Source organism: Hemibagrus wyckioides, linkage group LG28 (assembly GCF_019097595.1).
Source record: "Hemibagrus wyckioides isolate EC202008001 linkage group LG28, SWU_Hwy_1.0, whole genome shotgun sequence".
Lineage (NCBI taxonomy): Eukaryota > Metazoa > Chordata > Actinopteri > Siluriformes > Bagridae > Hemibagrus > Hemibagrus wyckioides.
The window spans coordinates 18,035,587-18,061,723 of record NC_080737.1 but is presented as its reverse complement, the minus strand read 5'-3'; the positions used below and the strand labels follow the sequence as shown (position 1 = coordinate 18,061,723).

The window sequence follows — 26,137 nt, the reverse complement described above, 5'->3', positions numbered from 1 at the left end:
TGTAGGAATTTTTCCCACTCTATATAGAACAAGGCTTATCCGTGTCTGTGCGCCGCTCTCGAAAGACCCAGGCTGCTTCGACTTTCAAACAGATGATGTCATCACTGGGAAAAGAGCAACTAGGGGGAGTATTGTGTTCAGATCTCACACATCCCCCCACTGATCCCCCCTCCCCAGCACACACACACACACACACACACACACCCCAATCTATTTTAGCATCATACACTGCACAGCAATATCTCTATTACTGGATTAAGTCTTGCAGTAAAAATAAAGCTTAAACTCTTAATTTGGCGAAATATCAAATATAGTATATATTTGTCTATATTCTCTATCTAAAGGGATCATTATGTTTGTTAATTATATATATATATATATATATATATATATATATATATATATATATATATATATATATATGTATATATATACATACATATATATATTTGATTCATTTTTCATTAGACTACATTCTGCGATAAAAAATCCCAATCTGGCAACTCAACGCATACACACTTTCCCAAAAATCAACAGCATGTGTATGCAATAATTACATGATCACTGGCAGGCCATCATTTTATCAATCTGTCAAGCGTGTTATTTACAACGCAGCAAACAAGGTTGCCACGTCTTCTACTTTCAAACGTTTCCCTATTCACCGTTATAAATCACTACACATCTGCAGACATGTATGGAATATATACATGCTACGTTTATATAACAAATAATAAAATATCACAAATAATAAGAGCAAATTAGGTCTATATGAATTAAAAATGGGGGACAAATATTATGAATAGCATATATCTGGCAACCCGGCCCCGTTCGGTGCTGCGCGCCAAAGCCTGAGAGTAAATCCTTTTTTTTTTCCTTTATTTGGTCTGAAGTGAAAGGGGTGGAAGTGTTGGGTGTGTGTGTGTGTGTGTGTGTGTGTGTGTGTGTGAAAAACTTGTGCTCTAAAACGGGGGAAACCCTGATAAACAAGCTAGAGTTCTCCCACAGCTTGTTTGGTTCAGTGTGAATTAGATGGCTAGAGGAAAACTCTGAAGTTTGCACAGAACCTTAAACGCATACAATGAAAACAAGCGTAAATAAAAATAAAAGTGCATGGTTAGTATTAAGTGTGAGAAGTGTATCTGAGTAGGTCCGCTGTTTTCAGAGCAGAGGCAGCACATACACTGGGATAACCAGAACTTGTTTCAAAGTTGTTTTCATCTGGATATGTGTAGCCCAAAACAAAAATTCAGCCTGCACGAACTGTCACGCGCCATGCACTTACTTTGTTCATTGCAATAACTGTTACTGAGCAGCGGGTTGAGACATTGTGCGTAAAATCCGGAGTGCATCCTTTTATGTTTTAGATTATGTATCGTCTTATATCTGATGATTTGATTAAAAAGAAAAAAGAAACACCCTGATTTTATCACATATCATACACTTCATACATAAATACACACATGTGTGCATTCCGCGCCATATCTGTTTGGGTGACGTGCGTTTTTACGCGCAGAGAAACTTCAAAGTTTGATTGATTTGAGATCAGATCAGGTCATTCTAAACAACGAGAGAGAGAGAGAGAGAGAGAGAGAGAGAGAGATCCCAAATGAAGTCTTTCCGCGCTGCAATTCATTCATTGTGATGAAAATAAATCACGTCACGTACCTGCAATCACGGCAGGGGAGCGCTGTCCTCCTTCAGGCTTCACCCACATCCCCAGCGTAAAGTTTCCTCTTGGGATTTCCTCCGTCGGTCTGAGGCGCAGCTGATCTCCGCGCCCCGTGAAGTAAACAGCGTGGCCGTGCGCGGAGGACGCGGCTGAGACGGACGGGTCGTCGCTCTCGTCGACCGTGGAGGCGCGCCGGCGCTGGCGGGGCAGACGCCGCTCGAGCCCAGGCACGGAGCGCTTGCCGCGTGGAAGGCGGGTGGCGCACGCGCCCGGCACGCTCGCCCGAGCCTCCCGGAGCTTCACGAGCTCTCGCTTGGACCGACCTTTCCTCCACACGGGGCCGCACTCCGACCCAACGCACAGGATTAGGATAACGAGGCAAGGGAGCCAGGGCAGGAAAGTCCACACTTTCATAATGTTTTTTGTTAGTTTGTTTTTATCCGCCAAAAAAAGAAAAAAAGAGGGAGGGGGGATTTGGAAACGTGCAAGGGCGCACGCAAGTTCTAGATTTTCCTCTCAGCAGCTGTAAAGGCGAAGGATCCGAGCCCGAGATGAACAAACCCAAGCACCGGCGCCCTTATTATTAGTCTCTATACAGCAGCACCATGATCCTCATGCTTACCAAAGTGAGTCTTGTGTTCGGATCGGAGCTCGCCAGCGCGCTCGGCAATGCGTTCATTTCTGCGCTCCACGTTGCCTTTTGAACGGATATGGGATCCAAAGGGAGGGAGGGGGGGTGACTAATAAGTAATCAATCAGAGTTGAGATAGGAATCGGAATCAAGCCCCCCTCGTCTCATCTCATCTCATCTCATCTGATCTCCCACTGAATTTATCTCCAGCAGCCTGTGCGCCTGTGCGCTTTTTTATCCCACTCGCAACACGATGTCAGAAATGCCACACGCGTGCAAAAGGCGCGTCAGAAAGTCGAGAGCTCGCATATTGGGAATAAAAGTCCTAAAAGTTGCATTTGGGTTTGAAAGTTGCGGTGCGCCGATCGGATGAGGTCAGGGCGTGCTGCAGCGGTTCAGGAGCATCGCGGGATCCTCACTGGGGCTTTCGGGTGCAGACAGACAGACAGACAAACAGACTGACTGACTGACTGACAGACAGACAGACAAACAGACTGATAGGCAGGCCGACATGCAGAAAGGAAGGAAGGGCAGGTTGCGTTGCGTAGCGCGCGATGCTTTGCTTTGAAGACTCGGGAGTTTCTGCTTTTTAGTCCTTCCTCCTCTTGTTTGCTGAACGAGGGGAAGTCGACTCGCACAGGTAAAAAGCAGAGAAGGCAGGAGCACTTTTCCCCTGCCTCCTGAACCCCTCAGGGGGAAGTGTGCATGCGCGTGTATCCCTCTAGTGGCTACTATTTGCACATTTTACTCCTGTGCTCTTGGTGTGCATGGGAAGTTCAGGGCCGAAGCGAGACGGCAAATAAACCAGTGATTTGGGCCACCGGGGGAACAGAGGCAACGCTGAGAATGTTTGCAAGTAAAGTTCATTTGCATCAGCTGTATTAGCAGACTAGAGGTTTACTTTAGACTAGCATATGATCCCAAGCAATTTCTTCTATCCCAGTTTTGCTTAGGGCATCTAAATAAATAAATAAATAAATAAATAAATAAATAGTAAAAACGCCACCAAGATAGTTTTTACATGTCAATGACTTTAAGTCATTGTCTGTGAAAAAATTTTATCCTGAGACTTGACTCAAACACATACATGTGAAGAACTGACATAAAAAATAAAATAAAAAAAACAACACTTAAAATAAACGTAAGTGAGGAAAAGTAATGTGTGTAAAAAAAATAATCACATAGGAAAAAAAGAATAATGTTTTTTAAAAATCGTGTTAAAGCACTCTTTTTTTTTTATAAATAATACATAATTAAGTAAATAAATAATATAGCAAAATCGTGTATAAATCACACATGAAAATAAATTAATAATAAATAAGCACTGATGTAGAATTAAAAAAATCTTGTAATTAAAAATAAATAAAATATATGCAAAAGCTTACATGTTGGAAAAAAAAGAAATAAAGAAATCATACATAAGAAAAAATCCCATGTGAAAATAAATTAATAAAAAAAAAGATCAGGTTCTTTTTCAGTGCTTCTGAGAAGGTGGTTTGTACAGCAGCTTTAATACATCAATAAACTTTCACCAGATTTCAGGAAATCATGCTGCGTCACTGAAACTCCCACCATATTGTACCAGGATTATATTTTATAATTTAATGGATTTCATGCATTCCTCATGTCATCTCTTACCTGCACACCACTTCCTATAACAATAAAGAGCAATAAAAAAGGAATTTAGTGATCCGCTGCTGACGAAAGAGCTGACTTCCTCTGCACCCCGAGCCGTTTCTCCTCTGCAGGGCCGGTCCCTGTGCTCCATATGGAGGGAGATAACCTGAGGAATGTGACAGCATCTTTTCTTTTCTTTTCTGCTTGTTTGGTGTAAACGAACAGCAGAGGATTGTCGCTTGTCATAAAACCACCCTGTTAAATATTTGTTCCGGGGCCGGCTTTGTCACGTCGCAGTGGCGAGTCCACATATTTCCTTTTGTACCTCATTCCTTGCATTTGCAGACGTGGTCTTAAGAGTCTTGGTGCAGCGGCATGAGATCACTGCCTTCCAGGTTTGGGCCTTTTTTTTAAGGAAAGTTTCTTTGACATGAAATAAATCCAATGTGGTTTTATCATTTTTCCAGATCGGCCAAATCGTATTTGGCGACCGTCAAATTTAACGTTGAGAGCTATAAGGCAAAGTTTCTCGCGCACTCTTAAAATGGAAAGTTCCAGGAAGACACAGTGATGGCATTGTAGAACCATTTTTGGTTCCCCAAATAACCTTTCACTAAATGATTCTTTTCAAGAATCACACTATTCCTTAGAGGCAAAAAGAACATTTATATAGTCTAAGAACCTTTTGTGTATTGGAAACGTTCCATGAATGTTAAAGGTTCTTAATAGAACCATACACCCTGATAAAGAACCATTTAAGAACTTAATGGTCTGCAACCATGACAGGGATAAAGTGCTCACTTACACTCTTAAAATGAAAGGTTCTCAAATGGTTCTCTGTCCGGATTATAGTTCTATGAAGAACCTTTAATGAGGATCCATGGAGCATTTCCATTGCACATAAGGTCTGTGTGGTGGAAAAACTGTGTGGTTTTCAGGGCACCAAGACAAAAAGGAGTTATTTTAAGAATCATTTATTGAAAGGTTCTTTGGGGAACCAAAAATGGTTCTTCTACATTTTTGTACAGTAGATGCCCTTATCCAGAGCAACTCACATTTCACCTCATTATTATTATTATTTTTTTTTTTACAACTGAGCAATTGAAGGTTAAGGGCCTTGCTCAAGGGCCCAGCAGTGGCAACTTGCTGGAGCTGGGATTCAAATTCACAACCTATTGACAAGTAGTCCAGCACCTTAACCACTATGATACCACAGCCACTGTGGTTCTACTGCATCACTGTGAAATCCCTTCGGGTCTGATACCTTTGTTTTTAAGAGTCTGTGATAGATGACAGAATTCTTACTGAGATGATCTTGTACACTGGGGCCAATAAGAATCATAAAGCTGTAGGCTAATCTAGTTAAGTTAAGATTCTGTTTAATGTCTGGAAATGAAAACATCCAAAGCATCAGTGGCATTACAAACAAACATCCACCAGTTTGCACCTACAGTAAATCCAAAATCTCGTCTTTATCAGTTTATTGACCCAAGTCGAAAATTCCAACTTGTAAAACAAAACACTTGGTCATTATGTTCTCATTAATATTCAGAACCTTTCAGGTGATTAGAATGTGCAGTATGTATTAATTACATAAGAGTGCATTACAAGTGCCAAATGATGGATCATTATGTTCTTCTTAGTGCATCAGCGAGATATTTAGAAGTTCTTTCCTGGTAGCAGGAAGAAAGACACCAAGTACAAGCTCTTTGTTTGAAAGCTAAGAATGATTAATTATCCAGTGAACCCTTGAAGAACCCTCGAAGAAACTCTTCCTTCATTATAATAAACGAGGTACGTGTGCAGAAAATCTCCAAATTATAAGAAATTATTTTCCTCTCTATTTCTCGAACCTGTCAGGAGTTTAACATTTAGCTTTTGGTATGAGGTACACTGTAAAATGGTTAATGTTAAATATTAAATGGTTCTTAATGGTTTGTAGAATGATTTAAGTAGCTCTTTAAGGGCTCTTCGGTTGTTCCTCAGGAGCAACTCTTCAAGATTCTGTGTAAAACCAAACAAAAACAAAGTGTTTACATATTAGAAAGGGTTTGAAGTAGAATTTATGAACTTGGTCAAAACTGGTCTTTTTTTTAAAAAAAAAGTTCTCTATAGAACCTTTCAGTAAATAGTTCTTAAAAGAATCCACTTTTTTCTTGATGCCATGAAGAGTCTTCTCAAGAATCTAAAGAATATTTTTTCCATTGGAAAGAACCTTTTGTGTCACGGAAACTTTCAGTGGATGCTAAATGTTCTACCTAGAACCGTACACCCTGTCAAAGAACCACATAAGAACTTTAAGACCTTTCTTGTCAGAAATAGGGTTCTTAAAGGTTCTTTAAGGGTTCATTGGAGGGTATTTACCCTCCTAAATGGGTTCTACATGAATCTGGGGAAACATAAGTCGTTCGAGGTTCTGCAAAAATATTTACAAGTTCTCCCAGAGAGAAGTGGGGAGCTAAACAAACAGAATAACTGGAAGCCTTGTAAATAACAACACAGCTATTTATTACAACGTAGAAAGAAAAAGATTCAGATGATACCGTAAGGAACTCCTGAGAAGGAACCGGATTTAAAATGGAACCCAGCATCTTCTAGATGGAGCAGACATCCATTAGCATTAGCCTCATACATAACTCTGGAGTAAAATATGATTAAGCAGACCTCAGACACTAAACATCTTGGCTTGACGACGCTCAGACGGAGCGGAAATTTATTTCACAAATTAAAATTTTCACCGAACCATATCTTCAAACTGGAAAGACCCGGAGAGCAAGTATGCAGTTGGTCAGAAGCCAAACTGTGCTTGATAAATTTTGGTCTTTACATCTCTAATGGTGTAATTACACCAGCGCTGATGAAGCTGTTTCTTGATGCCAAATTGCGCTCTGCGGTGGGCGTCGGTGTTAAATTTCCTGTCAGGGCCAGACAACAGTTTGGGGTACTTCAGCAGATGGGTTGTTATAAATGTACAAGTTTTCCTTTATTTATTTATATTTAAATTTTATTTCCCATATTGTAAAACACACTGAGGTCCAACGCTGAAAATAAGAAAAGTCGATCTTGATTCGATGTAATATCCTGAGTTAAATTTTCTCTCCGTTTAAAAATCATACAGTACTTTTGACTAAAATCTTTGGTTTTTCAACAATTCTGAAAGAATCTGAGAAACTTCTGAACAGATCTATATACATCACATTATTTATCACCTTTTACTAAAACCTTATTAAATCTTAAAGTAGCACTTCAGCCAAAAACGACCCGAAACATAAAATCAGTCAACTACAAACATTGCAAAACACCTTAAAGCTAATGTTCTTAAAAAAGAAAGAGAAGCTTATGGATACCAGACTTGCACTGTTAACTCTTTTCACCAGTCAGCTGGACGAATGGAAATGGACTGATCAGATATTTTCAATCAGTATAAAAAGATAAATTAATTCTTAAATTAAAATAAAAAAAAATTAAATCTTCTGATATAAAGTCTAAACAATTAATCATGACTCTGTTTGCTTAAAATAAAAGGAAAAAAGAAATAAATAGGACATAAAAAGAACAAAGTAATTAACAGGAAATAAAAGGAAAAAGAAGTAAGCAGGAAATAAAAGGAAAAAAATAAACAAGGAATAAAGGAAAAAGAAATAAACAGGAAATAATAGGAAAAAAAGATATAAACAGGAAATAAAAGGGAAAAAACCGAAATAAATCGGAAATTGAAGAAAAAAGGAATAAACAGGAAATTAAAGGAAAAAGAAATAAACAGGAAATAACAGGAAAAAGAAATAAACAGGAAATAAAAGGGAAAAAAATAAACAGGAAATAATAGGAAAAAAGAAATAAACAGGAAATAAATCTCGACAAGTTGTTTGATGATGTATGGTGACAACCAAAGAAGCGGAAATCAAGCTAGTTTTCAGCTAAAATGCTAACCGGTGCAACAGATATCGGATTTGTTTTTGTTCAAATGAAAGAAAATGACTTCTTCTTCCTCTGTACTTCTTCATCCTAAACGTATGTTGTAATTATCAGAGTGATTTCCACCCAAGCGTGATTGTTGGTAAATGGTTGAGATTATATTTTCTCGAGCTCTAATGGTCATTCTTCGTGTTTGCTTTTTCAACATTTGCTCATTGCCTGTTGGCCTGAACAGCGTTGAACATGCGAGGAATGCTGTGTGTGGTCACGCCGTCTGTCACTCATCTACAGCGACCACGGCTTAAGCGTATATGTTCAACAGCACCACTGTGTGTCAACATCTTCCCTGTTTACACATTTACCATGTGGTCTTGTTTTTCTTCCTTTCTTCTTTTTTTCCCTCTCATTCTTTCGGGGTCTTTTTCCCACAGAGAATCTTCTTCAAAAACCATGACGGCTTTTACATTTCATCTGCTCCAGAGTGACAGATTAACTTGATGGATTAATGGATTATATATGTCCTTGTTATGTGTTTTACGCTCTTTGACTCTGGGATCATAGATCATCCCATGAAGTGACGCTAGAAGGATAATCCCTGTGAAAATCAGGCTTCGCTTGAGAGCCGCGTGTAACAGTCTGGAGATCCTGGATATTTCGCTTTACTACAATGTGCCCTTTATAGGAATGGTTTGAAGAAAATTAACATTTTTCCCCTTCGCACCAAATGTGGCCAATTTACCAAGATGTTTTGCTGTTCAACATGTGCTTCTGTAGGTTTGCTCTGAGTCTAAAGTCTTTAGATTCTTACTACTAAGAATATATTTAAGCTATATAATTAGTTTTAGTTATAAAAAATAAAAGTAAAATAACAGGGGCTGACTATTAAAAGTCCTGAGACGAGTCCCAAGTAAAAACAGAAAGGTCCTGCGGCAAATACCACATAAAGACAGAAAATTCCCGAGACAAGTCCAAAGTAAAGACAGACGGGTCTCCAGACAAGTCACAATTAAAGACAGACAAGAACTAAAGACGAGTCCCATGTGAGGAGAGACGAGTCTCCAGACAAGCCGCTGTTAAAGACAGACACGTACAGAGACAAGTCACAAGTAAGGACAGATAAATCCCAAGACAGTCCCCAGTAATGACAGAAACATTTGTTAGATGTTAGACAGAAACATTCAAACAAGTTTAGGACAGAGACACGTTCTGAGACATGTCTGAAGTTTACGACAAAGACACATCCTGAGACATGTTCAAAGTTTAGGACAGATATATGTCCTGAGACAGGTCTCAAGTAATGAAAGACGAGTTACAAGAAAAGAGACGCAGCCCAAGTCTTAAGACAAATACAGATTCCTGAGACAAATTCCAACTAAAGACAGATGAGTCCAATTATATGTCCCAAAAATAGATAGACAAGAACCAAGAGATGTTGCAAGCGGCAAGTTTGATCAGAAGACAGACAATTGCCGTGTACCAAGAAGAAAGACAGACAAGTCCAGAGAAAAGTCCTAAGTAAAGAAATACAAGTTCTGAGACACATTCTAAGACACTTTTAGGTGAGGACAGAGACACATCCTGGGACATGTCCCAAGTAAGGACATGTCCTGAGACACATCTCAAGTAAAGGACAGAGACCTGTCCTGAGACACATCCCAACTAAGGACAGAGATACATCCTGAGATACATCCCAAGTAAGGACAGATCCTGAGACATGTCCCAAGAAAAGGACAGAGACACATCCTGAGACATGTTCCAAGTAAAGGACAGAGACACATCCTGAGACACATTCAAAGTAAGGACAGATACACGTCATGGGACATGTCCCAAGTAAAGGACAGAGACATGTCCTGAGACACATCCCAAGTAAAGGACAGAGACCCATCCTAGGACATGTCCCAAGTAAAGGACAGAGACATGTCCTGAGACAAGTTCCAAGTAAGCACAAACAAGTTCCACCAAACGAAACTAAAACTAATCCACTAAACTAAAGACAGACGAGTCTCATTACAAGTCACAAAAATAGACAGACAAGAACCAAGATATGTCGCAAGAGGCAAGTTTGATCAGAAAACAGCCAATTCCCATGAATCAAGAAGAAAGACAGACAAAGTCCCCAAACAAGTCCAAAGTAAAGACAGACATGTCCAAAGTCCTGTGCCAGCTAAAGAACATGTCCCAAGATAGACAAATCCCCAAAAAGAGACCGGTCCCAAAGTAAAGGCATACAAATGACTTTTCAGATCTCAAGTAAAGAGAAACAAGAACCAAGTCAAGTCAGAAGTAAAAGCAAAAAAGTCTAGAGTCATGATCAAGATCCAGGTCTCAAGTCAACAGATACGAACCGAGACATGTCACAGGGACAGACAGACAATTATTAAGATGAACCCCCAATTTTGGATAAGTCCCTAAAAAAGTCTCAAGATCAAAACGTTGACACAATTCCACTAAAAATAAAAATAAATCAGTGTGTTACATTTAAATAAACACTAATCGCTTGCTTGTGATTAATACACGCTGTAGTTTCACGGTTCCACGTCAGGTGTGTTTACGTTGCCGATCACATGCTGTTTCCGAAAACTGATGAAATAAAACAATTCTCAGAAACAGACTCTGACCTTTCAGTTCATCCCAGACGTTATTTTGTTATATTATATAATTATAATAGCGTTACAACGCCGAACACGGAACTCAGCAATAAAGACAGCAATTAGCACCACAATAGACAAGTTTAACGCAGGTTTTAACTGATTCTTGGCGTGTCCATATGGAGGTGATTAGTGGTCTCATTAGTCGACTCATGTCGAGTACTGTCACGATGACGTGCCTCCATAAAAACAAAGACTTGCTGACAAGTTAGCACGCCTGAGACACCGGATCCGTGACTGAAGCCTAGCATGTGCTGACAATTTAACCGCTCGCTTCACTCCAGTCTGCTCCACTGTCTATGCGGAATAGGAATTCACGCAAATGAGCTACGTCGCAAATTACGCGCGTCTTTCAGCCGAAGGCAGAGAGCGTGGGGCTGAAATTAGAGCTTCGTTTGAATTAAGGCTGGATATGATGTGTGAGTGTGAGAAAGAGGCCAATAAAAAGAGCCAGACATCACATGTTTCAAGCAATAAAACTCAGTTAAGTCCAATTACACATCATTCAGTCTGCATATGCAATTTTTGCGACTCACGGCCGGCGACACGCATCAGTGTTAGGTGAGAGGGTCAGAAGCATGCGGTCGTATCCTACAACATGCTCTTTGGAGTACATTTCTACAGAAAAACTCTACATAATTGTTAATTATATCAACACACAACACACTACTCCGCTTCTTGTTTTTGGTCACTCGGTGTTAACTCGTCTCGCCGGCAGCTCCTCGGATTGGATTTCCGCCTCAGTTGGAAGTCTCTTTTAATAAAAGTGGCACATTTAATAAATGTAAATGTAATCATCAGACGCTTACTTTTGCACCCACTGTGCCATCAAACCTATGTTCATAGAACTAGCATGGGTGGAAATCATTCATTTGCATCAGACTAATGAGGTCTAGAGCGGCAGAATAATTAGACTTTACGAACAGCGTTAGCTGATGAAAACACGGCATGCTTTTTTTCTCCATCATTCACGCTTGACAATCTGCATTTACTCGTTTACTAGGCAATGTTTTTCAGAGATTTATAAACAGTACAGAATATACCAGCTCTTGAAAGGCTTGGGACTTGAATCCACAACCTTCAGATGACCAGCTCACACTATGAAAGAGATACAAAGCATTTAATTCACATCAAAAGTCGATTCTGGTGTTCACACCGTGTACGTTTGCAGTGAAACGTCCGAATCCAAGTGCGATGGTTCCTGGTGCCTAGCATCAGACCAATGGTGCCTTTTCTTTCATCACAACCTTTTTGCATAATGAGAACTCCATGATTCTCCATATTTGTTTTTTGTTTTTTTTTTATTGTTTTGGTGTTATTATACTGTTCACAGTAAGGAAGGTGTCTCACTTCTTCTGTGTCTTCTGGTAGGGGATGCGGTAGCTTAGTGGTTAAAGTGTTGGACTACTGATCAGAAGGTTGTGTGTTTCAATCCCAGGTCCTCCAAGCTGCCACCGCTGGGCCCCTGAGCAAGGCCCTTAACCCTCAAATGCTCAGTTGCGTAAAAAAAATGAGATAAATTGTAAGTCGCTCTGGATAAGGGCTTCTTCCAAATGCCAGAAATGTAAATGTGATGATGATGATGATGATGATGTCATTGGATAAAATAAACACGCAGGTTACTTCCTGAAAAGTAAAGCCGGCGTACGAGTTGTGTTCATGTTCACAGTTCCAGTGCAATCAAACTCACACCACCCACTCCGGGAAGTCTCGGGTTTGGTACCATGGTGCTTCCTGGTCCACATGACCACCTTTATGCTACTAATATTTCATTCAAATAAGTATCTGGGACTTCTTTTTATTCTATTGTTTCAGTCTTGTCTTTCTATTCCTTTTTTTAATTTGCATCATACTCTCACATATATATTCAAAACATACATAATTGATAGAAATCAACAACTGCCCTTGGATCTCCAGTATGTGATATTTAAACAGATATTCTGTATACAGAAACCTGTTGAATCCTGATCTACTTTACTGATACAGTGCCTAGAGAATAGGCTGAAAGGGATGTTGGATTATTCCTTTAATTTAACAACCTGTACCACCAACACATCACCCTTATAAAGAGAAATTGTGTAAATTCCTCTGATACTGGAGACTCCCTCCATAAATGTCACATAAAAATGAACATTTTCTAACATAAAGCTTTAACAAGCATCTTAATTTATTATATAAGGAAAAAAAATAATCACAGTAGTATGGAGCGACCATCATCCTGGTGCCCATGAATGAGCGGTTGCTATGGAAACGACGGATGCTGCGAATTTGAATAAGACCTCGAAATACTGTCTGATCTCAGAGATAATTCATCGCTTCTGCTTTAGGAATTTAACAACATTGTGGTGTAAAGAAAGATGAAAAGCTTGTGATTGAAGAAATAAAATTTTAAAAAAAGATTAATTGTCTTGAATGCACCGGAGACAGAAACGTTATACCACATGGCAAATCACCAAAAATGATCCAGGGGCCAGAAACATAAAATGTTTTTATCCAGAGTGAGTCTTTCTCTTTCTCTCTCTTACACACACACACACACTTCCTCTCTTAAACTGAGTAGGCATAATGGCTGCAAAAATCAAACCACACTGTAAATCAAAAAGCTTTAATTAACATCAGCTTTCTTACTTCCTTAAGCGAGCTTCATTAGTATGTCATAAATAGCCTTTTACGACGCATTCATTACAAACGCAGACGCCCGGCTCCTGATTTACAGCCTCGGTGATGGGCTTGTGAATTATTACATAAACATAATTGATAAGTTATTTATGAACCAATAACTCCAGACCAACACTGTCTCCACAAACCGCGGGCCAAACCCAAGGACGTCGCAATGTGGATTACATTCCGACGTTATTCCATGTGGTCATAAACTCTCCGATCTTTGACAAAATCATTTCCTCTCCGACCTGCGATGAGGGAATAATTGAGATAACTTTCACAGCGCTCCTGCTTGGGAGCTCGGGAGCTGCATGAAGGTGGTTGGACAGCGGCGACTTCTCTCTCTCTCTCTCTCTCTCTCTCTCAGTGTGTTAAAGAGATCACGCTGAGAGGATTTTGGCTGCTTCTCGCAGTCATGATGTCATCGTGCAGGGATCGCAGTAAAAAAGATGAAACAAGACGGAATGCAACAACAACATCAGCTGAGGGATCTAACAAAGGTTTTGACGCAACAGAATTCTCGATTCTGATTGGTCAGACTGAGGTATTGATTAATCGGCTGTTTCTGTTGGAACAACCGACAAAGACTTGGATGGTTTGTATCTAACTTTAATTTTTTTTAAAAAGTGAAAGAGTCTTCACTGTCTTTACCTCTTCAGGTAGTTTTATGTATTTTTCCTGTAACATGCCCACCTTAAAAGCTGCTCCATGTGACCAGAACAGGGACATCATTGTTTCAAGGACGTTCGTTAAATGTAGCTGTAAATGGAGAAATGCATCATTCTTTAATTAATAAAAAAAATGGCCAAACTGCTGAGGAATAAATCACTTCAGGGCATGCGGTTAGAGGAAAATAGTCAAATTTAGGAGGAGAACAGGAATTACATTTCATTTGGAGTTCAATTTGTTTACTTCATGAACAAACTGAATGCGTTTCAAGAGAATTCACACATGACTGATTGACACGATGTTTGAATAAAAAATAAAGATATGTTTATATCAAATAGTTTATATTATATATTCTCCTTGTCGATGGTACTTTTGTAATCTCCTACACAGAACCTTTCAGGGTTCTCCCAGAGGTCCACCTACTGTAACAGACAGTAAAAGTCTGTCCTGTGCTGCCTCCTAGTGTCCGTTTCACAGCAATAACAACGAGTGCCTCGTAATGCAGTTCTCTATTACACGACCCGACCAGGCGTGTTATTTAGCTGTTTATTTGGCAGATGTTTCGCAACAAAAAAGTGACCTAGCAATGACACTGAAACCAATTCAACCACATATTATACAACAGAGGGGATTTACTGCATTGTTTTGGTCACAGCAACAACTTTTGGTCAGGAACCAGATGACAATCTTACAATGAGGCCCTGAAACAACAAAACAACAATAAAGAACCCCGTCGAACAAAGAATCTGATCTGGCAACAGTGGTGAAATGACCAGGTTACTGCTTTAAATAAATATATAAGCAAATATACATAAATACCAGCATGGAATTGGAAACAATAAAATAGTTTTACAAAGAACCTTCCAAAATAAAATAAAATAAATTGATATTAATTAAAATAAAAACAAATTCAAATACATAACTCTTATAATAAAATTTATTTTTCTGGTATTACCGATGCCATACGATTATTTAATTCATAAAAGTTGCTTTACATTCATTTTTTTTTTTTTTACAATAAAGCTACAATATACCAGCTGAATATTGCGTTTCATCAAATTATTGGGTTTATACAGAAATGAGGTGTGTATTTATAGGAAAATAATCATCAACAGGGTAGTGTTCTACCTGGAGTTACTTTTATCACCTGAGTATGTTGTTAGATCAAAATAAATCAACAGATACGGACCAATCAGAATCCAGAAGTGCTGCGGTATAATAACTTCTCAATGCAGAGGTCTGATAACAACGGAGAAGGAATATTGTGGTTATTGCTTACAGAAATATTTTTGTTTATTTAATATTTTAGTAAAGTAGTATAATATGGAATTCGTTTATAGAATTATTTCTGATTTATTAATAATCCTGATCTACATCAATAATTAACTGATTATTTAATCATTGTAATTGCATATGAAATTGAAACACAACCACACACACTCACACTCATTATAAAATATCCGGGATAAGGACACAACAAAGACACAAAAAGAAACCGAGCCAAACTTCCTGTTTCAGTACGTTTTATTTTCACACAGTACATGATAGATTCTGAGGATGCTGCACAGCGCTTGGTGTACTACTGAGAATCAGTAATGAGTTAAAGTTCTATCATTAACCATATATATAGATATAAAAATAGTGCTGCTAAAAAAGTATAAATTAGACCTACTGTTCAAACGAGTCATACACAGTCATAAAAAGAAAAACTACTAAAATAAAAAATGTAAAGAACTAAAAAGCGACCGTTGGTTTTTCTTTTCGCACTTAGCAGAAAGGAAAAGGAAAAAAAATAACCCAAAACAAACAACAACAAAAAAAACACGGGTCCCTAAAATAAAAGTACATTTGTTTGTATTTAAATATTGCAAAACGTGAGGATGCTGATGAGAACAATCTGATACTTCCTTGGCAGTCTGAACCATTACGTTCACCCCTGGATACATAAAAACAGAAAATTAAAACAGTACCGGTTTCTGAAGTCTGGTTTCTGAACTCTGTTATCAAAGTTGTGTATACAAAAAGAGGTAAGGAGCTTGGCCACTCCTACCAAGAGCAGGAGCTTAACGGCACCCTCTTGTGGTCATTTTGTTATTAAAATAAAGAAAGTAAAAAAAAAAGAACGACACGATTAAACAACATCCAGCTTAACTCAACTCAAGCTCAAACATCTCTGAGAAACTTTGTCGAAGCAACGAACAGAAAAGAAACATCCATGACGTCCGGACATCTTCAGAACAATACGTAACTGGAGTTTACGAAACAGAGAAATGAACAAGCCTCGCCATGACAAAACAGCTGGAAAGGGTTTGTTTTCTAATAAGCTCTCCGATTCAGTCCTTGAATAATCACTCAAAAAAAAAAAAAAAAAAAAAAAATCATAACACTATTTTCCATTTGGTTTTTAGAAATCCAGTGCATTAAAAGACAGAACAATTAAAGTTTAAAAATATGGCGGCTGCACCCAGAACTAATACAGCTGCCCTCTATTCATACTGAACTGAAACAAATTCTTTTGTTCCATCTGTTTGGCGTTTTTTTTTTTTTTTACTTGAATAACACAATGGACATCCCAGAATGCAGATTCCTAAAACTTTATAAATGGCAAAGAAATCTATCCCTAAAGAAGCGTGAGAGCATTGATCGACACCAACACTGATACCATAACACAGTCAAGAAGTTCCTTTTAGAATTCGAAATCTCGATAAGGAACTAAAAACTATAAAGATGTTTAAACACTAGTGTCAGCCATATTGGGACTGCAAAGGTGCCAGTTTTGTTTGGATTCACATGGCGGCCTGGGAAAACCGCTCAAGCAGCCGGATTTCATGTTTTGAAATCTTTTTTGTTTTGTTTGTTTTTTTAACCGAAACGACTTTTTATTTTATTTTAGTTAGTCTACTTTCTAACCATGCCTTTGTGTCTGTCCATAAAGAAGATGTTTATCAAACATGCTGGTAAAAAACAGTCAGTCTGCCTGAAAATGTCTAAAACCTGGCTAGCTAAATGCGATTTCCGTACACAGTGAATTTTACACGTTGAAGGAGTCTTTAGATGGATACATGCTGAAGAAACACCGACATAATCTCGACAATTCCGACTGAAATCTGATGCCAGCTGTTAAAAATAACCGTAACGCTTCGAGTTGGAATGAAATCTTTAAAAGCTAATTTTAGTACTTTTGGTGGTATTCAAAGTTTACATGCAGAACAGAAAAAATGTGTTTACCCCCCCCCCCCAAAAAAATTATTTTTTATATTATATTATATATATATATATATATATATATATATATATATATATATATATATATATATATATATATATATAGTAAAAATATCAGAATTATGCAGTGTTTTCCAGACCACCACACAAAATCAGGATAAGAGTTCAAGAAAAGTTTTAAAATGTAGTGTTTTTTACCTAAAGCAGTATCCAGTACAGTAGTTTCAGAGTTGAAGGTCTTGCTTAAGGGTCCAACCTTTAATGCTATTGGTTATTTAACAGTTTTTTGGATGGGGAGTGGTTAGTTTTCCAAAATGGTTGTACTTTGGATCCTAGGTTGTAAGGTTTTATACAAAACCAATGGGAAAAACACAAATAACCCTGTAGGATACTAGAATTTTCTCTATATATGAATGTAGTTTCCGATGGTTGCAAGCTAGACTTTTGTTATTTGGATCGTGTATGCTCCTTGACTCCATCTGGACTGTCCAAAATCAGGAAGGAAATTTGGTACGAGATAAACCCTTCTGGAATTGTGCAGAAGGCTCATTTACAAGTCAGAGCCGCCTGGGCCAATGCTGCAAAAATGATTACATGGTACATCTGCTTATGAGCTGTTATTCTATTCTGTGTCCATCAACACAGTCTCGCAGCCAAGATAATTACGATCATGTAGAAGATTGTGATGATGAATTCCTGTATATGATCTTCAGAGCAGGTTGAAGCTCTATAGGTTAGACCCTGCTGTGCTCGGAAGGGGGTTAAACTCAGCTACTGCGACGAGACGGATGCATTTAGAATAAAATTTGAATATTTGATTCCTCATGCATATGTAGATTCAAACTGTGCAATACGTGGCGTCTTCTATCGGTACGGACCGTTAAAAATACGGATTTTTAAAGAAGCATATATTAAAAACACCGGATTATTAGTCAAACAAGTGGAAGTGAGCACCCAGTGAAGAACTCTCATTTAGAAACACTGAAATAAGAAATGCACGTAGGTTACCTGAAATCATTTTCAAGACCTGATAACTAAGAGGTCATTTGTACAGCAAGAAAAGCAAAGTAGGTTATTGATCTTTTGGCAGCGCAGGAGGGGGAAAAAATGGACAATTCAGGCAGGAAAAGTGAAGGATAAGAGGGACAAACAGTCTAGCAGTCTAACTGGGAAAAACAAAAATTAACTGAAAGAAGAAAAAAAAACAACAAAAAGATGACGCATACAGTGTGTCCATGTTTTGGTTTAGATGATTCAAGCATCGACAACAAAAGTTTCTATCCACGTTTTAGGGCTTTATCTATTTTCGCTGCTAGGTTACCAAGGGCAGTAGAAAGTTGAGGTTTGAGGTGTGTGTAGGTGATATCTGCTCGATAACATATTGCTCCACAGCAGTCGTCCACAGAAAGAACTCCTTAACTGCACGCCGTTCATAGACGTTGATCCAGAAGTAGGTTGTCGCTCCGGAATAAGGAGTTCTAACCGATGACGTAAAGAAGCTACAAAGTAAACCTAGACCAGCTTCTAGATACTAAATACTTTAGTGTATCTTTTTTCACAAAGAGTCAGTAGTGCTGGCTGGTGGCCGTGCTCTACCTCAGGCAAAATTGCACTTGAGGAAGACAAGTTTGTTCATTTCCTCAGCTGTGACCTCTCGCTTCCTCTTTAAAGCGAAGGTCTGCTCACAGATGCTGATGCATTCGCTGCGGATACCCATGGCGGGCACTGCCAGGAGCCACAAAGCCAACCGGGACAACTTGGGATATCTGTCCATGACCGAGCTCCAGTACTGGAAAAGATCCCCTGTGGCTTGGAAAAGCGGTTCACCCAAGTACTGGAACAGTTCCTTCCGAACTTGTGGGTCTTCAGCAGCGCAAGATGGCCTTTCTATCCCGCAATCCATGCGCCCTCGTTTGGGAGCTGGCCCGTCGTTGTCCCGGTCATCTCCTGAGATCCCAGAGGGGCCTCCGCTAGCTGGTTCCTTCATGGTGGCAGCCATGTCGCACACCCTGGAGATAATCTCCTCGTGCTGGTATCCGGGGACTGGTCTGAGCTTGAGCTGTGGGTCCAAGATCATGGCCACTTGGTGGATTCGCTCCACCTTGAAGTTTTCCTTAAGTGCTTCCAAGAAGTAGTGGCAGAGTTTACTGCCAGCACCCGCCTCACCAGCCTTAGAGGTAAAGAGCTTCTCCAGACGAAGGTATGAAGGCAGAACCTGCTGAAGGGTGGGCCAGCGATCACCCCCCAGCTCTTGTGCTGCCTGACGCAAAGGTGCTAGCAGGGAGGCTAGTGTGCTGAGAAGGTGCTTATTGAGGCCTTGTAGAAGTGGTGCTGTGCTTTTGCAGCGGCCATACACTTCACATATGGCCTCGAAGTTCTCATGGACCTTGAGCAATGCCTCAGCAGTCAAATCCCAGCAAGGTGGCGGCAGAGACTCATCTGTGGCCTTGCTGTCTCGATTAAAGCTACTGCTTCCAGCAATGTCGCGGCATGTTGCCAGAAGTTCTCCAAGTTCATGAAGGCCGCGGGCCTGAAGGCTACGCCGCCCAAGAACAGCCTGAATAGTGGCCGACAGAGAGCATCCAGCACACCGCAAGCTAAGGCTGGACCTGCCGCAACTAGGTAACAGTGAAAAACGAGGCTCTGTGACGTAGACTGTGCGAATTTCTGACATGACGAACTCAGAAAGGACGTTCTGGACCCAGTGATGAACGTGCTCCGGACCCTCTCTTATAGAAGCCTCTTTAATTCCCAGCACGTAACGTCGAAGCCGGACCCCCTCTACTTGATATGCTGTTAGCACATAGCAGGAATCTGACCCAACAGTCTGTGAATGGCAGGTCACAGCAATGCCTAAGGAGGAGTTGGATCCGAGAGCACAGGTCACTTTTACTTTCACCTGGTTGTACATGCGGGGAAGCTGCTTCATGGCTAAAGTGCTCATGTCTCCGAGGGCATCGCGGATGGAATAAGCGCCATGGCGGGAGCCTGTGTCCACTAGAGTTTGGGCTAGCTTGAGGAAGTCCTTGCTGCTAAGTACGCCAAGCAGACCCAAATCGTTACACATCATGCGCAACAAGCGCTCAGCCACCTGCTGCCGCTCCTTCTCCGGAAGCAATCTGTTCTCTGCAATAAAAGAAGAAAAGTAAATTCAAAAGAAGGCTCTGTTTGGATAGATCAAGGTGTATGACAAGCCCAATATATATTTTTCCCAGTGAAGGGGAAAGTAAACAGTTTATGCAAAGCCCTCAACGATATCTGATCCTTTCCATTTTGATTTGGCTCTCATTCCTAAATACACAGTCTTTTCAGCAAAGGATTGCGTGTCATGTCCTAACACACATTTCATGCCCCAACACACGAGTTTAGATCAGTTTATAACTGTCTGGAGTATTATGGTATTATTTCCAGCTTTCAGGAAATGAGAAAGCGATAACGCACTTGCCAGGTGCTGTTGAAACTCACACAGTAAGAAAAAGATAGTGTTTTATGCTGTTTATTATCTGTACCAGATGGTAAAACTCCAAACCCTGTAATGCTATTACTCTGAGAATGTGAGTAGCTGGCTTTTAGGACTACAAACCCTATAGATGCCACTAACTAAGGTGAAATACTGCAAATTTGTTTACGATTTGTTTCTAGTTTCTGTGCATCGTCATGGTACCGTGATAATCAGTTCTTATTCCTCAAAGCTACAAACTCCGGTTACTGCCTGCTCTCCCAGTCTCCATGTGGGTTTACTTCAGGTTCTCCAGTTTCCTTCCAAATCCAAAAAACCTGGCTATGCTAAACTACCACAATGATCTAGGTAACCATTATACCCTAGGATGGACTGATATTCCCAATCCACACCCATTATTTGAGTGTAAACAGGCTCCAAACCCCACACACCTGACCAGGATAAAGCATGTCCTGTAGATGAACAACTGAACAAATGAAAAAAGTTTCCATTTTCCTGCCACAAGGACCTCTGTGTTAATTCTGGATAAAAGAAATCTCAGAAATGTTGAACAGTTGAAAGATAAGATACAACACCAGTTCCTGTTTGAGCGTCTTCTGCTTGCTTGGCTTGTTTCCATTTCTGTTCTGCTTGTTTTGCTCGTTTCTCTTTCTCTTCTACAAAAATTGGCTAGCCTATGACGCCAATTCAGCATGCTCAATCAGCGGAAAATGGTGCTAAATCATCCAAGACACTAGAGAAACAAGTAGGGGCTATGCACTGTGGTGCGGCAGAGCTTTTATATAGTGGTTTGGAAGCTCTACACTGGAAAGCTAAGCTATTTTCAGAACTAGTTTTGATATTCAGTAATCATTTTCCTCTTTTATGAAAAAGCCATGGTTTGATCTTGAAAATATCAACCAGCATTTATTTCCTCAACAGCTAGTAGGACTGAATAGAGTGAAATAACACACATTTCAGAACAGATGAAGCTCTCTGGACTCCAATAAAACTTCAGCCTGAACAATTTTTGGCAGCAGAGTTAGTTCTGGGCTTACCCATAGCTTAGTTGATAGGATGTAGTTTTCTAATTGAATTGAATTGGGGAGGAAAAACAATCAAAAACAAATTTTAAGAATTCAATCCGATCTGATATCATGGAAACATGACTCCTGGGATTAATAAGACCTGTATGTTTGGCCAAGCGTACTCAAACTGGATGGACGTAATTAGCTTAAAACCTAACGTCATTAAAATGGTCCTCCTAATCTGGGGGCTTATTAAATAGTTACACATTTTCTCTCAAGGTCCATGAACTGAAATCTTAAACTCATTATTTTTAGTCATTTTTATCCAGAATATTTACATGGATTTTTAAGCCTAGATACTTAATACTTCGAGGTATGGAGGTGCATATTTTATGCCCCTTCATAGGAACTTGAAGAAACTTTGGTTCCGATGCTGTTGGGTCATGGACGAGGGTGTGATGGAGGATTTGTACTCACGGTATGAAGAGGGGATGTGGTTCCTCTGGGCAGGTTGAGGCGATTTCCACGTCTGCTCCTGAGAAGGTGCGGGGGCTTGGCACGCTTTAGCCGAGTCCTCTTTAGTGTGATTCTCATTATCCGCTGTAACGTCACAAATACGGAATGTTACACATTGCACAGCTTCATGGAAAGGTCTGAGCGTGAACATCTCTTAACCCCTGATCACTTTTTCCCCCCACACATGGATTTATCTGGTACAGTGAAATAAACCATACAGCACTTTCCATGTGAGGAATATTAAACACGAGAAAGACCATGAAAGGTAAAAAATGTCAGAATTCCTCAGAAGGATGTATTTATTATTTTGGCATTTCTACTACGTTAGTTGAACATTACAGAATGTTAGATTTATTAACACACAACTCAAAAAACTTTACTTTCAACATGGGTTTTATCTTTATTTTTTTCCCCAGGAACTTTATTTCTGACAACAAAATCCATTTTTCCCCCCACAAATAAGTAAAAAGTTTCTCACAAACAATTAATTTTAGTTTTCAGAAAGTATTCGCGATATCCAGAATGTGAAAATATATTTATTTTTTTACAAAATTCATCTAAATAAATTATAAAGAATAATTTAAAGGTAACAATTATTAATATTTCTATTTTATTTAATTAAAAATAAATAAAAATAATAAATAATGTTTCTAAATTATTTGGATTACCCAATTATTTTGAATAAAGAAATTTTCATAAAAAAATGAATTCCAAAATAAATGATTTTACAGATAAATTTTTTTAAACTGTAACTGGAATAATTTGCAAATTGAAGATATTTGAATACATCTAGATATAACAGATGACGATGTTTATGAATAACTAACTAAGCAATAATCTAGGCATTTAATCCGAGCAATATGACTGGCTCTTTTTATCCAAGGGGGTGGGACTTATTTAATAGAGCTGCTATGTTCGTATTTTATTTAGTGGTCTGTCGTATCTTAAACCTTCTCTGAAATGCAATTTTTAATCCTTAATATCTTTGTGATTTTATATTTTCTGGCACTATGTTTTATTTCTGGTGTGTCCTCTAACTGATTCCATGTACACTGAGATTATGTGACACGTTTGTACTTGTGTATAGAACTAATTTAGACTAACAGGGGGGTGAATACTTTGGCAACTTTTATGCTATTTAAATCTGTTTTGAATTTATGGACCATTTTAGGGTAGATTCATGACGTATAATAATCTACGGCTGAGCAAAATATCATGATAAAAAGTGATTTTTTTCACACATCATGCAGCAGGATACGAGATTCCTCTCATATCACCCAACCCTAATGTAAATCAGTCCCAGGGCGTAAGATCATAACATCAAGAGGAAGGTGTATGTGTGTGTAGGGGGGTGAGTAGGGGTACTGATGCAAGCCACAGAGTTGAACCAGGTAAATGGGGAAAATGTGCAGGTGATGCTGTAATAGGACCAGGATCGAGAAACGTTGGTGAGAAGTTCATCAGAAAACAAAATCACGTCATGCTGAGAATTTATGACTGTAGAAAGCAAAAAAAAAACCCTAGATAAATGACCACAGGTGAAAAATGATGAGTTCACGAGCCATGCAGCATGACACTCTGGTGGAAATTCCTCGTTAGCGCCACGTCCGTCTTTCAATTAGTGCGACGCAAGAGCATGCAAATGAGCGTGTAGAGTCTGAGAAGTCTAGGAAAGAAATAGACCTTGGTCGTGTACGAGCATGCCGGGGTGCTTGAGGAAGGCGGGAGGGGTGGGGGGTGGAGGGGGCGGAGACTCACCAGCGTGCGACTGCATGTGCTCCATGAGGTTGCTGTAGAACTGGAACTGAATGCCGCAGGATCCGCACGTGTAGGCCTCTAAAAACACAAGGTCCACCGTGGGGCTCTTAGAACATAATGATGCTAACGCTAACACAGATGTAGGTCACTAACAGGCTGCTATTCTTGTGCCAGGATAAAGATGGGATTCAGCCATGCAATGATTCATCCATGGATAAGAGACGGGATTAATGACGTAATGAGGACGTAATTATCAACATGCTGAAGGAGAACAAGAAGATCCCAAATCTAGTACTTACTCTGGGATGCGGGGAAGCTGCTGGCCACCATGGGGCTCGCGGCATCTGAAAAACCAGAAAACAGAGATGAGATTTTAACAGAAGCTAGAGCGTCACAAAGCGAGCAAATCAATCCAACTACACTTTTTTATGTAGCAAGCATTCCAGGCATCTTTTTAACCCACTGGAAAAAAAAATGAAGTTAAAGATTCAGCTCAGTGTGTCCTAAATCATCAGAAACACTTTGAGTGTTCTTTACACTGCCCAAGCTTTCCTCCAAAAAATGTAAATAAAACATATATATTTATATCTATCTGTTCATATTTATTTATTTAATTATATGTAAAACAAAAAAAATCACTATCATGCACAGAAAAAAAAAACATAAATAAATAAATAAAATCTTTTTGGTTTGATCCACATTTTATTTTATACTGAGAAAACTCAAAAAACTTCAGAAGAAACCAGCATGTTTTTTTTTTCTTTCCCCCAACCAGTGTGAGGCTCCTCTGAAGAAAAATGCTGACTTCAGTTCATTAAAACCTGCTGTGCAAGTCTGACTTCATCCCACCTTCCAGGTATAAATAAATAAATAAATAAATAAATAAATAAATAAATAAATAATAGTGACATAACTAGAATTCAGAGAAGATCAGTCAGTGCTACAGTCGCTCTTCAAGCATCATGCTCTCTCTCTCTCTCAAGATCTTGATGCTGACTCTGTTTTACTAAAACTGACTCAGAGCTTCGGCAGAGAAAATAATAACAATGGCATTATTGTGGTCGAGTAAAAAAAAAAATGGTGGTTAGGTTTCAGCAGCTGCATTCACAAACAGGAAATAACTGAAATAACTTACATTACTGAGAGGACAACGTGCAGAATTCATTTTAATTATCAGAATAAAATAACAGTACGATTACACGCAGAAAACAAGGAACATTGAAGTGAAGAGATTTTCTTATTACTGAAAAATAAAAATGCATTAAAATATTTTCATATAAAAGAAGTGGGGCTATTTCTTTTTAAATTTGACATACAAATAGAAAAACATGAATCAAAAAATGAAAGGTCAAAATATACATTTTAATTATTTTGTTACATATTTTTAACAATCTTTTTGTCAGAAAAAGAGCTTAAGAAAAAAAAATGCATAAATATCTAAAAATAAACAAAGAAATTAATTAATTAAACACAGCTTTTTGTTCATTTAAAAACAGATGAAAAAAATTGTTTCTAATTATTTTAATTGAATGTCTGTAATTAAAAATGCTGAAGAAATTTTTAAAAAATCCTAAATATCAAACATATCTACTGTAATAACGTGCTTTAATTTTTTTAAAATATTCGGTCATAAAAAAGGCTAAATTAAAATATTATGCTTTAAAAATGCATTTATATAAAAACAAATAAATAAAACATGCACTGTCGATATTTTTTTTGTCAACCAATGCAAAAATAAAATAATGTTGCATAGATTTTTTTTTTTTTTAATATTTAAATGCTTTGGATTTAATTTTGTTATATTTTTACTGTATGCAAATGCAGTTGTTTGGGTGCAAATTTGTTTTTATTTCATCATAAATAAAATAAAAAAATATATACAAGAAATATTTACATACATTATTACAAAATAAAAATTGAATAAAAAGCGACAGATTTTGACACTCTTGATACTTAACTGAGTAATTTTATTAATTCATTATTTAACATAAATAAATAAATAAATGGATAAAGCCTCCAACACTAAATTGAATCCGACTGTATACGCTAGTGAGAGCACTCGCTTCCAGCGTGACTGTAATTGCTTAATTTTCACTCAGTAATACAGGAAAACATTAAAGCACAACATGACCCCTGCTCATGTCCTCGAGTGCTTCGGTGTTTCAACACAACCCAAATTACGGTGTGTCTGAAATTAATGATATTCTCCATGTTTCCTGGCGTGACGCAGGACGACTTACCGCTGGAGCTCTGGGAGCTGTTGGCGTCTCCACGGCTCGGCCGCACCGCCGGTTTGCCTTCAATTTTCAGACCGAAAGAGGTTTCTGAGAGAAAAACAAAAAAAAAAACACAATAAACAAA

At 38.7% G+C, this 26,137-nt stretch overlaps 2 protein-coding genes across 6 annotated transcripts in view; both read right to left on the bottom strand.

Moving 5' to 3' along the window:
* The window catches only part of pappaa (pregnancy-associated plasma protein A, pappalysin 1a), an 85,342-nt gene extending 82,418 nt beyond the window's left edge, over positions 1 to 2,924 (bottom strand). For both annotated transcript variants that reach the window (XM_058382963.1, XM_058382964.1), the window contains exon 1: positions 1,666 to 2,924. In XM_058382963.1, coding sequence (XP_058238946.1) covers positions 1,666 to 2,083 — 418 coding nt within the window. In that variant the 5' untranslated portion in view covers positions 2,084 to 2,924. The remainder of the gene's footprint in view (positions 1 to 1,665) is intronic.
* Positions 2,925 to 15,316: 12,392 nt separating this feature from the next.
* Positions 15,317 to 26,137, bottom strand: part of znf618 (zinc finger protein 618) — a 30,973-nt gene continuing 20,152 nt past the window's right edge. For 3 of the 4 annotated variants that reach the window (XM_058383572.1, XM_058383571.1, XM_058383574.1), the window contains 5 exons: positions 26,017 to 26,100; positions 24,076 to 24,120; positions 23,777 to 23,854; positions 21,980 to 22,102; positions 15,317 to 20,161 (listed from right to left, as the gene is read on the bottom strand). In XM_058383572.1, the coding sequence (XP_058239555.1) occupies positions 18,633 to 20,161; positions 21,980 to 22,102; positions 23,777 to 23,854; positions 24,076 to 24,120; positions 26,017 to 26,100 (1,859 nt within the window). In that variant the 3' untranslated portion in view covers positions 15,317 to 18,632. The remainder of the gene's footprint in view (positions 20,162 to 21,979; positions 22,103 to 23,776; positions 23,855 to 24,075; positions 24,121 to 26,016; positions 26,101 to 26,137) is intronic. The other variant, XM_058383575.1, reaches the window with a different exon arrangement.